The 14,396-nt window shown below is 60.1% G+C and overlaps 1 protein-coding gene across 9 annotated transcripts in view; it reads left to right on the top strand.

The window, feature by feature from the left end:
* The window catches only part of DAB2IP (DAB2 interacting protein), a 183,438-nt gene extending 169,510 nt beyond the window's left edge, over window positions 1–13,928 (top strand). For 5 of the 9 annotated variants that reach the window (XM_054584448.1, XM_054584453.1, XM_054584446.1 and 2 more), the window contains 5 exons: window positions 1,340–2,228; window positions 2,871–3,023; window positions 5,153–5,346; window positions 10,126–10,213; window positions 10,918–13,928. In XM_054584448.1, coding sequence (XP_054440423.1) covers window positions 1,340–2,228; window positions 2,871–3,023; window positions 5,153–5,346; window positions 10,126–10,213; window positions 10,918–11,085 — 1,492 coding nt within the window. In that variant the 3' untranslated portion in view covers window positions 11,086–13,928. The remainder of the gene's footprint in view (window positions 1–1,339; window positions 2,229–2,870; window positions 3,024–5,152; window positions 5,347–10,125; window positions 10,214–10,917) is intronic. The other 4 variants (XR_008530062.1, XM_054584449.1, XM_054584447.1 and 1 more) reach the window with 4 other exon arrangements.
* Window positions 13,929–14,396: the final 468 nt, after the last annotated feature.

Here is a 14,396-nt window from a genome sequence, read left to right as displayed (position 1 = left end):
GCCTCACTCATGCACTGTCCTCCCTGCCTGGGACCAGCTCATGAAGATGAGGCTGGGCCAGCAGAGCTGGGAGTCAGGGCGAAGGTTCTCCTCTGGAGGCCGTGGCAGCGGTAGGCTGTTAGAGGATGCGGGTGTGGAGGTCGAGAACCTGAGGGGTGTGGCGTGCAGGACTGGGGGCTCAGGAAGAGGCCAGATGCCACTCCCCAGGTCCCTCTGAGCCTTGGGTTCATTCTGGACCTGCCAAGTGAGGCAAATCTGAGTTACGACAGGACACGCCTTGGCTGAGAGACGGCCAGGCCCCGTGGGCTTTGGGGGGACCTGACTAGGTGTGCGGCTGGTCTGGGTTTCTCCCGGCTCCACTTGCCGCCCTCATCCAGTCCTTCTCTGCCCACAAGTGCCGTGGGCCCGAGGGCTCACAGCCTGCTGCCCCAGGCCCTGTCAGGGGGCGGGGCTTGGCGTTCCTTCTCCCCACCCCAGGCTAAGCTGACTCTCACTCCCATTCCAGCCCATGTCAGACCCCAGAGTCCTTGCTGCCGCCAGCCCACGCAGAGCCCTCTTCATCCCGCATCCTCTCCTCCAGAGCCCCGCAGCCCCGCCACAGCAAGCCTCCTTCCAAGGGGCCGCCTCCCAGGGAGGGCCCCAGAGGGCACAGAGTGCCACTGCAGGCGCAGACCCTCCCTGCCTGAGTCACGCCTTGAGAATCCTCCTCTGGTTCCTTGTTTTTGGCAGGAACGCCAGCCCCCGCCTGCCAGTCAAGAGGCGTGACAGCAGGAGGCTGGGCAGGGGAAGCTTCAGCAGGTCCCCACTGTAGTTACAGTCTTATTAGGAGCAAGAGGGAAGAGGCAGAGGGAGCCCGTGTGGCTCTGAAGCCGGATTTCTCTGTGCAAGACCTTTGGAGATCAGAGAGCCACTGCGTTGTGGGTTTGGGATTAGCTAAGGGGAACTTTCCAGAACATTCAGGCTTCAGCCCCCATCATCCCAAGATGCAGCTGAGCAGGGAAAGGGCCTGCCAGGCAGCCTGGCCCGGCACCAACAGCACTGGCCCCTAGCGCGAGGTTCTGTGCCGGAGAAGCCACCTCAGCCGCCCAGTCCCCGTGGGGGTGTCTGCCAGGGCCAACTGCCCAGGCTGAGGGGTTTTGCAGCTGGTCCCCGGGACTCTCCGGCTCTTGCTGCCCCGGCACCTCCCCTCCCCACCCCACCTTCCCTCTCCTCCCCCAGTCCCAGCCAAGGCCACCAGGCCCTGCAGATTGGCGGGGGCTCTCGGTTTGGACCCGCCTTGGCCGCATTCACAGCTCTTCTCTTCCCCCTTCTTTCCCTGTGTGTGCTTGTCTCCCTGCAGTCTGATAGATTTCACCCGGTTACCGTCTCCAACCCCCGAAAACAAGGACTTGTTTTTTGTCACAAGGTCCTCCGGGGTCCAGCCCTCACCTGCCCGCAGCTCCAGTTACTCGGAAGCCAACGAGCCTGATCTTCAGATGGCCAACGGCGGCAAGAGCCTGTCCATGGTGGACCTCCAAGACACCCGCACGCTGGACGGGGAGGCAGGCTCCCCAGCGGGCCCCGACGCCCTCGCCGCCGACGGGCAGGCGCCTGCAGCTCAGCTGGTGGCCGGGTGGCCAGCTCGGGCAGCCCCCGTGAGCCTGGCAGGGCTGGCCACCGTGCGACGGGCAGGCCAGACGCCGACCACACCAGGCACCTCCGAGGGCGCACCGGGCCGGCCCCAGCTGTTGGCGCCGCTCTCTTTCCAGAACCCTGTGTACCAGATGGCGGCCGGCCTGCCGTTGTCACCCCGCGGCCTTGGCGACTCGGGCTCTGAGGGCCACAGCTCTCTGAGCTCCCACAGCAACAGTGAGGAGCTGGCGGCTGCTGCCAAGCTGGGGAGTTTCAGCAGCGCCGCCGAGGAGCTCGGGCGTCGGCCAGGGGAGCTGGCGCGGCGACAGATGTCTCTGACTGAAAAGGGCGGGCAGCCCACTGTGCCGCGGCAGAACAGTGCCGGCCCCCAGCGTCGGATCGACCAGCCGCCACCCCCGCCCCCACCGCCGCCCCCTGCGCCTCGTGGCCGGACACCGCCCACCCTGCTGAGCACCCTGCAGTACCCGCGGCCCTCGAGTGGCACCCTGGCATCGGCCTCGCCTGACTGGGCCGGTCCGGGAGCCCGGCTGCGGCAGCAGCCCTCCTCCTCCAAGGGCGACAGCCCCGAGCTGAAGCCTCGTGCGGTGCACAAGCAGGTCAGTGCGCTGGTGGGGGGCGGGCCGTGGGGGGTCAGACCCATGTTCTGCTGCTCCTCCCGGTCATTTCATCCCCACCTGCACCCAGCTGCCATCCCATGCTGAATGATGCCACATGCGCCCCACTGGCCCCCGCCTCCGTCCCATGAACCAGGGACACTGCAGCTCTAGGGTCCCTCTGCCAGTCCCCCCGAGACAGCTGGGGTCAGGGAGAAAGAGGGAGGGGTCAGTCCACCTCCAGTTCTGAGTCTGTGAAAGCCCTGCCCAAGGTCGGAGCTGATCTGTCCCCCACAGGCCCCGTCCCGGCTCTGAGCTGGCCCCCGGAGCCCCGCGACCAGGGTGCATGGGTGTCACCTGCCACCCGGGGTGCACGCAGCACGTGAAACTGACTGTTGTGCTTTGGGCAGAGTGCCCGGTCTCACCTGGGTGGCAGAGAGCAGCTCAGGGGGCCACGTGGCGCTCAACTCTGCCTCAGGCTGCCGACTGGCAGTTGGTGCTTCCTCGGTCAGGGGCTGCCACATCAGTAGGTGCCTGGTCAGCTGAAGGTCCCCTCCCTTGGCTCTGTGACTCACTGGGTACCGCCCCCGCCCCCGCCCCTCCCCTCTGCCTCCCGCCAGACCTCACAGCTGTGTTTCATTGTAGGGCCCTTCACCTGTGAGCCCCAATGCCCTGGACCGCACGGCCGCTTGGCTCTTGACCATGAACGCGCAGTTGTTAGAAGACGAGGGCCTGGGCCCAGATCCCCCCCACAGGGATAGGCTAAGGAGTAAGGAGGAGCTCAGCCAAGCAGAAAAGGTAAAGCTGGACCCTGGCAGCTCGGGACAGGGCGGGGCTGCCTCCCGTGGCCACTGGCAGGATCCTTTTCCCCTGGTCGTGAATGAGGGGACACTGCTCAGTCCTGCAAATGGCCAGTCCACTCCCAACCCCTGGTTCCATGTGAGGACAGCGGTCAGTGGAATCTGGAAGAAGAGCAGCAAGAGGGATTTAGCTTAGACCTGAGGTTTCCCACACGGGCTGCACGTGAGGCTCAGCTGGGACTTGCACTGAATCCAGACTCCTGGACCTGGTCATCGGACCTCTGGGAGGCCCCGTCCCCCAGTGACTGGGCAGTGAGCTTTGGAGAGTCTGGGACTTGAGGGTAGAGGGTGCCAAAGAGTTACATGGAGACCCTTGAGGGGGCCTCCTGCATGAGGAGGTGGAGGCATGGGTCCCCGAGACAGCTGGGAGAGCGCCCCCGGCGGGGCCCCTCCGCTCTGGGCTTGTGCCTGCCTGAGGCCTGGCTCTTCCCCAGTGCCCATCTCCACCACGGCCTGGGGGCAAGGGAGCCAGGGTGAGGGTTAGGGTCAGACTGCTATTGAGATATTTTCTTCCCCTACGGGAAAAATCTGTTCATTCTAAAATGCCCACATCCCACCCTGCCACACGTCTAGCGTTTTGTGGGCAGCGAGATGCCTCTGTCCTCCCCTTCTGCCAGGGGAGGTGGCAGCTGCCCTGGATCCGTGGCTGCTGCTCATCTCCTCCTGGAGGCCAAAGTCCAGGCCTGCCCCTGCAGGACCAGCACAGAGCTCCCGCAGCAGTCCCTCTCCCACTCTCCTCTGGTGCCCTCACCCCTCCTGGCCCCAGGAGAGCCTGTGGCAGCCTCTCAGGCAGAGGCACGGCGATCGGGTGGCAGCTGTCCGTCTCCCTGGCCTCGGGCGAGGTCCGTGTCCATGCCGCATCCCGCCACCCTCCACCACCCCCTTGGCCCACCGCATCCACCTGCTTTCACCATGATTATGTGAAGGGGACCAGGGGACATGGGGCACAGTGCTCCGCGAGCCAGAGTGTGGCTGGGGAGCGAGGAGGGCCAGCCTCCCCCCAGGCTCCCTGTGCGAACCTGGGGCCAGGCTCGGCGCCTCTCTGAGGGTCAGCGCGGCTGGAGTGCCCTCTTTCCTCGTTGTCCCTTGGCTGAACAAGCTGCTGCTTTTCTCACCCTCTGTGCTACTAACTCTCACAGGCAAACCCAGGAGGCCTTTGTTCCCCGAGCTCCCTGGAGACCTGGCCTGACTCTGTCAGGCCCCCCTCACCCCTCTGGCCAGTGAGCAGGAGACCTGGCAGGGGGCCAGGGCCATTTCCCCTGGAGCTAGGCTCCCCTGTGGGTCCAGCTTTGCTTCAGGGATGACTTTGGGGTGGGGTTGGGTCTCTCCAGCTTTGCTGTCTCCTGACTTTGGGACCGTCCTTTAGTGATGACGGATTTGGGCTTGTGTTGCCTGGGACTCCAGAAGAGGCTCCTCCTGCCTCCCCCAGTCATGTGTCCTCATGGCACCCTGGCCCTGAGCCCCCGACTCCGGTGTCCGGCCCGCACAGCCTCCCAGCTTGCTGCTTCTCTTGCTGCCTTACACATCCGCGTCTTCCCCGAAGGCTAAGCATGCCGGGCCGAGTCAGGTCCAGAGCCTCGGGGCCACCTTGCCCTTCACCCCTTTCTCCCCCACTTCCGCCGGCTTCAGGGTCAGATAGAGGCTGAGAGGCCACAATCTTCCCCATCAGTCACCACTCTCCATGTGACTGGGCCCCTTAGCCTTCGGGGCCTCAGTGTCCAGTCCTGCAGAGCCCCTGCCTCCCAGGGCACCGTCGGAACTCCTGGGCATACTCAAAGCATTTTAACCTTTGTTATAAAGGCTAAAAGCCCTAGTTAAACCCCTGCTTCTGAGTCTTCATCCCCTCATATCCACAAGGCCAGGCCGGGGGGGCAGAGCGCAGCGTGGAGAGAGCCCCAGGTCGGGGGCAGACTCTGCGTCTCCTCGCTGTGGGGTGTGAGCTGGGACGGCGACGGCCCTGGGGGCGCACTGGCCTGGGCTGCCTCCCACCTGCGCTCCGGCTCGGGCTCACGAGGCTGTGCTCTCTGTCCTGGGCGCTGTGCCCGTGGCACGCTGCCCTCCTGGCAGGACCTGGCAGTGCTGCAGGACAAGTTACGCATCTCCACCAAAAAGCTGGAGGAGTATGAGACCCTCTTCAAGTGCCAGGAGGAGACGACGCAGAAGCTGGTGCTGGAGTACCAGGCGCGGCTGGAGGAGGGCGAGGAGCGGCTGCGGCGGCAGCAGGAGGACAAGGACATCCAGATGAAGGGCATCATCAGCAGGTGAGGGTGCCCGGCCCCTGCGCCGGCCCCAGCCCCAGCCCCACGCTGCCCGCCAGGGGGCCCCTGGGCAGGCCAGGGGCCCATCAGCTGCAGGATGCGTGGGGTGTGGACAGGACGGGGGAGCGTGTCCCTGGAGGTGGGAGGCAGCCTGGAGCGGGTGCTGGTGAGGGAATGCAGAGCGGGCCTGGCGGAGGTGAGGTCAGCCGGACCAGCTCATCCAGGGCCCCCAGGGGGTCACATTGTCTTGGTCAACACTCCCCGGAGACTTTAGCAGCAGCAGGATAGGGGGGTGGTGCCAGGAACGACAATGAGGACCCAGTTCAGGGCAGGAAAAGTAGGAATGAATGTCAGTTCCTTTCACCGGTGGAAGGTGGGAGGTGAGAGGGAGGCAGGAGACAGAATAATCCCGACTTCTGCCAAGAGCGCCTGGGCGTGTCATGGAGCCGCCGCTGAGGTGGGGACTTTGGAAGAGAAGCAGCCTGGGTGGGGAGGGACGGGATGACGATGCCAGTTCGGAGGTGTTGTGGTTTGAGGTGCCTCTGCAGGAGGATTTCCAGAGGAGGGGCGTTGGCTTGGACACTGGCTCTCCTCTTCCTGGATGGTTTATATCAGATTCTGTGTGGATCCCCACCCCCCTTTCTCTCTCCCTGTGGGTATTTACGGTGGGCGCGTCCCCCTCCTTGTCTGTAGGCAGAGGGTGCTGCCTAGGTGCAGCGTCCAGGCCGACCCAGAGCCCCAGCCCCGGAGTTCACTTTCCTATGACAGCAACACTGGGTACAAGTGGGGCAGTGCGGGTTACAGCGTGTGTGTGCGTGTGGTGCAGGCGCCTGCCTGTCACCTGGGCAGATCTCTCAGGGCGCAGCAGCCGGCATGTTCCCCGGCCTCGCCTCGTGCTTTGCTCACTGCAGACACCCTCCCCAGATTCCTCCTGCTTAGGCTGCCTGTTTTCCTGCTTCTAATTATTGTTTGCTTCATTTACACATGGGTTTTTCCTATGGAAAATGGTTAGCATGAGGACAAGGCCTAGAACCAGGGTCACTAGAAACCACTGCGCACTTGACCGCCAGCTCTGCCCTTGGCTCGCTCTCTTCATGTGCGTGGTCACAAAAACGGAAACACTTTCATCCAAACCACGTCCCCCTCGTTGTGTCTGTTTTCTGAGAAGTGCGTGCTCTCCCAAGTTCAGTGGCTTATTTAACACATCTCTGTCTACCAGCCAATCCTGGTACAGTTCTCCCCTAATGTAAATGTCAGAGCAATGTGGTTGATAGTGCTGCTCAAGTCTTTATATCCTTAACTAGCTTTTCTACTTGTTCTATCGGTTACTGAGAAAAGATATTAAAGTTTTTAATCATAATTATGCATTTGTCCATTTCTCCTTTTATTTCTGTTGGTTTTCGCTTTATGTGCACTGAAACACTCCTCTTAGATGCATACACATGCAGGATTGTTATGTGCTGTTGATGAACTGACCTCTGTACCATTCCTTGGTTCTCATACTGTTCGTTGCTTTGATATCTTTGACGTTAATACAGCTGCCCAAGTTTTCTTCTCATTAGTGTTAGCCTGGTACATCCTTTTCCATCCTTGTACATTTAACCCATGTGTGTCTCTGTGTGAAGTGAGTTTCTTTTACAGACACTTTCCTGTTGGTTCTTGCTTTTTATCTGACAGTTTCTGTCTTTTAATTGGAGAGTTTAGACCACTTACATTTAATGTAATTGTCAATATAATTATGTTGAAACCTATTATCTTGCTATTTGTTTTCTCTTTGTACTGTTTCAGTCCCTTTTTCCTGCCCTCTTTTGTATTGAGTATTTTTTTATGATTTTATCTTTGCTCTTGGTTTATTAGTTAATCTCTTTGTTGTTGCTTTAGGACGGTGGTCAGAAACTTTCTGTAAAGGGGCCGATAATAACAAGCATTTCCCGCGTCGCAGGCCATAGGGCCTCTGCCGCAGCTGTTCAGCCCTGCTGTTGCAGCAGAGCTATCTGCGTGGCGTAGCTATTTGCAGAAACAGGCAGTGGGCCTGGTTGGGCCCTCGCCCCGGCTGTCAGAGCCAGCGCTCTGTCATTATCTCTGTACCTCTGCACTTAGTGTGCCTTTTTTTCTCTGGCTGTTTTTAACTTTTTTATTTATTGCTGATTGCCAACAATTTGATTAGGACTTGCCTTGGTGAGGTTTTCTTCATGCGTGTTGGGTTTGCTGAGCTCTTGGATCTGGGGGTGCGTAGTCGTGCCTTCGAGTCTGTTCCCTGGGACTCCCGCTGCACGTGGGTGAGGCTGTTTTGTGTAGCCCCCTGTCCCACTGATGGTCTGTCGTCTCCTTTTCTCTGTGTTTGAGTTTAGGTAATTTATTGTGTCTTCAAGTTCACTAATCATTTCTTCTTCACTGTCTAGTCTGCTATGAATTCTATTTAGAATCTTTATTTTCATTTCAGATATTGTATATTTACCTCTAGACTTTGTTTGAGTTAAATCCCAAACTTCTTGTTATGCTCATGCATTCCTCTATTTTCTTGAACATGTGGAATGTGTTTATAATAGTTGTTTTAATGTCCTTGCCTACTCATTCTATTATCTGTGACATTTCTAAGACTGTGTGGATCGATTATTTTTCTTCCTGGTTATGGGTTCCAATTTTATACTTCTCAGCTTGGTTGGATGCCAGCTATTGTGAATTTTATGTAAGTGCTGGATGTTTGTGTTCCTTTAAATATTTTGGTCTTTGTCCTGGGACACAGTGAGGTTGCTTGGAATCCCTTTTCATTCTTCTGAGGCTTTTGTTTAAACTTGGGCCGGGTGGGTGCTGGCCGGCCTTTAGTCTGGGGCTAGTCTGGCTTCACTGTCGAGGCGCTTAGTTTGCTTCTGGGGGTTCATTCTGCTTGAGGCCCCTGTTTAGACCGTCCTTCCACTGGACTGGGAAGGAGCGTGAACTGCTCCTGGGGTGGTTTTGTGAGCGCCTTCCCAGTGGTCCTTGGCCTGGCTCTTTCCTCACAAGCTTGCAGACAAGGCCTCAGTCAGTGGCCCAGGGGACCCCTCAAGGAGAAAGCGGGGTTCTCGCCACACCGCCCTCCTCTCTGCTGCTGTCCTGAGAATCCGAGCCGCCCGCCGCCCTGCCTTTCCTGGGCCTCCCCGCCTCCGATGTCGAGTCCCTCCCTTTGTTTGGCCTGGACACTCACCTTGGGTTGTCCCTTCTCGTGGGGGTCACGGTACCGTGCTGCCTGCTCAGTCTCCAGAACCCGTGTTTCATGTACGGGGTGGGAAAAAGTAGATTTACAGTTGTGAGTATGTGAAACCGAGTTTATTCTTTTGAGTTAATAAAGTTACAATAGTCATATTCTGCATGCCTTTTTCTGTAAGAACAACTATAAACCTACTTTTGCTCACCCCTGCATTTTGTCTGGTTTTCTAGTTTTTGTTTTGTTTTGCTTCCTCCTTTTTCTGATGCAGGCGGGCAAATCCAGTCCCTGTTATTCCACCACAGCTGGAAACTGAAGTCTCTCCCCCAGTATCATCTCCCTTCAGATGATGCCATCTGCTTCCCTCCCCTCCCCCTCCTCACAGGCTCCGCTCCAGGACTACCTTCCTGTGGCAAGAAGCCCGCCCTTGGCAGGGCACCACACCCCTTCCTCTTGATTACTGCCCCCAGCCTGTGACTTCTCAGGACGGCCCTGTGTGGTGCCCACCCCAGCACTGTCGACCTCCCTGAGCCTCTGCTGTGCTGTGGGGCCCGGTGCTCACCAGGGAGGGGGCTGCCCTACTGGGCTAGAAAGTGCTGGAAATGAGCTATGGGAGTAGCGGGCTCCTCTGAGAAGTGTTTGGAGAGGAGGGTGAGGCAGAGCCCTGTGGACCCCTGACACCCTAGGGGCCGGGAGGACAGACATCTGCCAACAGTGGCCTGGGAGCCAGCAGGCAGACCCAGGAAGTGCCGGCTCCAGAAGCTAAAGGAAGGGGTTTGGAAGGTAGGAGTGGTGGAGCGTGATTGACAGGTGCGGGAGAGACCTGCAGGATGAGGCCGGGAAGTGTCTCGGGGAAGGAGCAGCCCATGGCAGACCCGCCCCTGCCGTGGCTCTGAGCCTCTGCAGACGGCCTTGGCCCCCCACCCCCCACCCCCGCCTTCCGTGCTTATTGCCCGCAGACCTTGCTTGTCCTTCAGATGTACAATCCAGTGTGTGTGCCCCCTGCCCCCCGTCCAGGATGGTTAGCTCCTTCCTGCTCTCGGTCCCCGTGGCTCCCAAGCTTCCTGTGCGAGGGCATAGCTACTGTCTGTCCACCTGTGTCCCTGCTGCCTTGTGAGCCCCTTGAGGGGCAGGGCTGCACTTCACCCGTCTCGCTACCACGAGGGCCCGGCACAGCCTCAGGGAGCACGGAGTCGGGGAGAGAGCTCCAGAGCCCTCCCAGGTCTTTGTCTTCCCACCCAAACCACGGCCCCCACACCTGGATCCCACCTGCCGGACTCTGGGGCATGGCGAGGACCTAGCGCCCACTCCCCCCGACAAAGAACCTCAGGAAAGGGGCAGCCCCAGGGGCTTCTGGGGGTTTGGGAGCAGAATCAGGCAGGCAAAGAGTAAGGAAGGAGTAAGGCCAAGCCCATGTCATGGCTGGGGGCCAGCTGGAGAGCCTCTGTCCAGGGCACGTGGGGGGGCCTGTGGCCCAAAAAGGAGCTCTCCCAGTGTGTCTCGTCTCTGCAGACGTGACAGCCTGCACCCGCAAGGCCCCGCACCCACCTCCTCTGCTCCCTCTGTGTCACCCTGACTGTCCCTATCTCTGGGCACAGGTTGATGTCAGTGGAGGAGGAGCTGAAGAAGGACCACGCAGAGATGCAAGCAGCTGTAGATTCCAAACAGAAGATCATCGATGCCCAGGTAGGGGGCTCGGCCCTTTGTTTGGCCATAGGCAGTAAAGGACCTGGGACAGGGAGGTGACTTTGGCTCCTCCATATCAGAGTCATACCCCTCTGCAAACGCCTCAGTGGGCCAGCAGAGCAGGATCCCTGCCCCCAGAAGGGCAGGCTGTGGAAGCGGGGGGCAGCTCCTCCCCACTGGGCAGCTTGGTGGGTGTTGCCTTTCTCCATGGGTGCTGGCCAAAGAGTGGCTCTCTTGGGAGGGGAGCGGGGAGGATGGGGCTGACACAGGCACACGGGGTGAGGGGGAGGGTGGGGGGGCTCTTGTTCAGAGCGTTGCCAGGGCAGACACATTCGAGGCACTGGCCTCCAGTCTCTCCACTCCCCCCGCCCCAGGCCTGATCCCTTGTCCTCTCAGTTGCCCAGGGATAGGGCCGGGCCTTGCTCAGACTATAAACTGCACACACTGACCAGGAGCTGTGGCACCCTGTCACAGGCACTTGCACAGGGCATCTGCCTTGGGGCTCGGGTGGCTGATGGGTGACAGCATGGGCAACAGGTGATGTGGTAGAGACATTAGGAAGGTAGACTCAAGGGGGTCACGGCCCATGGGGGCAGGGCCACCCCTGCGTCTCCCCCAAGCCACCTGCCTCCAGTCCTAGCACCGATGGGTGCGCAGAGCCCCTTTCCCTCCTGTGACCCATGGCACGTCCTCTCTGTGCACAGGAGAAGCGCATCGCCTCCCTGGACGCCGCCAACGCCCGCCTCATGAGCGCCCTGACGCAGCTGAAAGAGAGGTACAGCATGCAGGCCCGTAACGGCATCTCCCCCACCAACCCCACCAAATTGCAGATTACCGAGAACGGCGAGTTCAGAAACAGCAGCAATTGTTAACCTGCCCGAGGAGGGGAGGACTGTGGTGGCCCAGGGCCGGGCCTCGGCCTGGGGAGCAGCACCCCACAGCTGCAGCCCCAGCGCGGGGGGCAAGAGGCCGAGGCTCGTCTCCCCGTGCCCTCCGCCCGCGGCCCAGGAGGCGGCCACAGAGGGAGCCGAGAGACCGACGCTGCGGGAGGCCCCCCTCTTCCGCCCGAGAAGCCAGTTGGGTGCAGGCCGAAGAGACTGCACGCGGGGAGCGGGACAGCCCGGTGGGAGCAGGGGGCTGGCCCAAACGCGGCTCTGTTGGTTATTGAATTTGGTGTGTCACCTTTCCTCCTTGACCTGGCCAAGTGCATGTACCCCCGCCCCCCTTGCTCCCCAGGGAGGGAGCTGCCCACAGAGGTGGGGGATGAAAAGGCTGGGGCCCAGGCTCCCTGGTGGCCAGGCTCCTCCCTGTGGGACCTGCCCCTCAGTTTCAGGAGCTGACAGGTCGCTTGGCAGGCAGGGAGAGGGTGGGGAGGATGGAGCTGCCAGAGGTCTGTGTCCCATGCCCGGCTCTGAGCACCTGCCACTGCATGCAGCCTGCTGGGGACCCTTCCTGCTCTGAGGAACCGAGGATTCACCCGTACCTGTCCCCACACTGCCCGCCTTCCCCTCCCTCTCTTACTTATTCTGCCAAAAAGACCCAGCGAGGCTCACGTCTCTGTCCTCTGGGCCCTCGCACCTGTTGGGAGGATCCAGAGCCTCCCTCACTTGCCACCCGGGCCCAGGCTGATGCTCTGGGGCTCCCGAAGCCAAAGATTCGGGCAGAGTTGGCCCAGACGACACTGTGCGTGCTGCTTGCCCTCCTGTAGCCCTGCAGGGAGTGGCTGCTGGTGCTCACCTTGAGAGAAAGGCTGATCTTTCCTGATTGGTGGTTAAGAAAATTCTAATGCCCACGGGCCCTGAGAATGTGGATAACTGTGATTTTTTTTCCTTTCACAGTATGCATTAGAAACAAAAGCCCGCTTGCTCGCTTGCTGGAACACAGGGGCCTTTTAAATTGAGCGTGCGCACTGCATGGGAAATAGCGGCCCTGGAGGATGTTAGACTTGCTCCCTCTCCAAGACAGCAGCGGCCTGCACCAGGCCCCGTGTGTGCGGCCGGCCTCCTCACCCCTCCCGGGCCCCCAGCCAAGGACCCAGGCGCTGCAGACAGGCGAGGGGCACACCCCGCAGCTGGGGCCGGTTTTCCTCAGCTCTAGGCTGTTCTGTAGCTTTCCAGCCCTCCCCACCCCTACTTGCGGGACATAGGCGGGCAGGAGCTTGGGTCCCTCTGGGTTCCTCCCTGTTCCCAGCCCCAGCCCCAGCCCTGGGTACCGGAGCTGGGGCACTTGCCCTGCAGCAGAGCCAGGGCCAAGCCAGAGCCGCCCGTCCGCCTCAGCCTCGGGCTGCTGAGGAGACCCTTGGGAAGCGCGCTGAGCCCTTCTCGCCCCAGGGGCTGGAGACGCGCTGCCAGAGCCGGGGTTGCCACAGGGCCCGCCAGGAGGGGAAGTGGGGGGTGGTCCCCACCACACTGAACCCCCATCCTGGGCCCGCGCTCAGGGACCGGGCTCGAGATGAAACCTACAGTACAGTTAGGCCAGAGACATGCTGGCGGGGCACGGGCCGCTCCCAGGGGGCACAGGCCTTGGGAAGGACGGCCGTGGGGGCTGAGGCCGTTTTCACTGCTGGTCTCACAGGCAGGGCCTGGCCCCAGTGATGTCCTCTGGTTCAGATTCGTCCCGCACTGCCCAGTGACCCTCCCCTCCCCTCCCCTCTCCCACCGATGCCTCGTAGAGCGATCTCGGACCAATCGCCTCTTAGCAATACAGGGGGAGGCTCCCTGGCCCGACAGCAGGCGCAGGAGGCCAATGCAGTGGCCGGTGCTGGCGGCCCTTGGCTGGGCTGCGAGCTCTCAGGCCGAGAACCTTATATACCTAGTGCAAAAACTGTAAAAGTGTACAGACTCTTCACAGATTTTTATCTGAATTGCAAGTCTGACCATTTTTGTAAATGTTCTTGGTGTTTGACTGTAATGTAACTATTTCACCTGATGGTTGTACATAGTCCTCTAGTCCTGGTGCTGCCGAGGGCTGCCCGGGACCGCTGCTCTCTGAGGGTTTGTATTTTATTTTTTAATCTAGAGAACAGTATTGGGCAGGAAGAAGAGGTTTGGGATTTGGGTGTTGGGGTTCACTCCCTGCCCCTGGCATTTATTTGTTTGCTTTGCAGTGTGCCGTCTGGGTGGGGTGGATGGGACGTGCGTCCTGGCTGGGCCAGCAAAGGGGCCCCCGCCTGGGCCACACACAGCCTGTGTCTCATGCTGGCAGCTGCCTTGCAGACAGAGCCGGGTTGCCGGAGCGCCCACAGGGAGGGGGCGTTGGGGAAGGCACTCTCTGCTCAGGGAGGACCAAGGTCCCAGGCCCAGACCTAGTTGCCGGTGACAGGCTTCCCCTCCTTTGCCAACACAGAGAGGCCTGACTTTTTTGCTTAACTTTTGTGTTTAGGGTGAAGGAAACTGCCAAACTTCCTATAAGTGAAGACTTTTTCCAACTGCCCAGTCAGGGGGGTGGGGAACCGAGGCCAGAGCTCCACGCCCCCCGCCCTTCAGAGCATCTGCCCGGGCTGCGCCTCTCTCCCTCCCACCTGTCCGTCTGCAGAAGGCAGACTGTCCAGGGAAACAACCCCTCTTTTCTACATACTCGGCCCCTAGAGCCGCCCCGGCCCCCACCTCCTTGCCCCCCCCCCCCTTTTGTAAGTATGTGAAAAGGACAAAACTGCAAACGTGGAGTCTTGGCTGGAGCTCCTCCAGCTGTGACTTTTAACTATGTAATAATGTACAGAGAAAGTTGTTGGTGTTCTAAGACTGTGTGGCTGTGCAATTTCTGTACATTTGCAATTAGAAATATTAAAGATTTATTTAGCTATTTTAAGCCTGACTCGCCTCTCCATTCAGCTGGATCTCAGATTTTCCAGGGGTGACTCTTGAGTCATGGGCTGATATTGTCCTTCACTAAGGGACCCAGCACTGGGTTCACCCTGGTGGCAGCTGTAGACTGGGAAGACCCCTAAAGCTGGTGGCAATGGTGGTCTTGGTGCACTGAGAGATGGGACTGCCCCCTCCTCCTCTGGGTGGGGGCCTGTTTGCTCCAGGCTGCCGAGCAGACGAGCTCTAAGGCTTGCCCCCGGCTCAGCCCGCCCGGAAGTGAGGCCCTCGCAGTCCCACAGCCGCCTGGCGGAGAGGCCAGCACTTCCCCTGCAGCAACACCACCTCCGCCCAGCTCTGCTTCGGGTGCTCTCTCATCTGCG

The sequence above is a fragment of the Pteronotus mesoamericanus genome, unplaced genomic scaffold, assembly GCF_021234165.1.
Source record: "Pteronotus mesoamericanus isolate MK-2021 breed Mesoamerican mustached bat unplaced genomic scaffold, CSHL_Meso_final contig_78, whole genome shotgun sequence".
Classification (NCBI taxonomy): Eukaryota; Metazoa; Chordata; class Mammalia; order Chiroptera; family Mormoopidae; genus Pteronotus; species Pteronotus mesoamericanus.
This window is presented reverse-complemented; position numbering and strand designations above follow the sequence as displayed.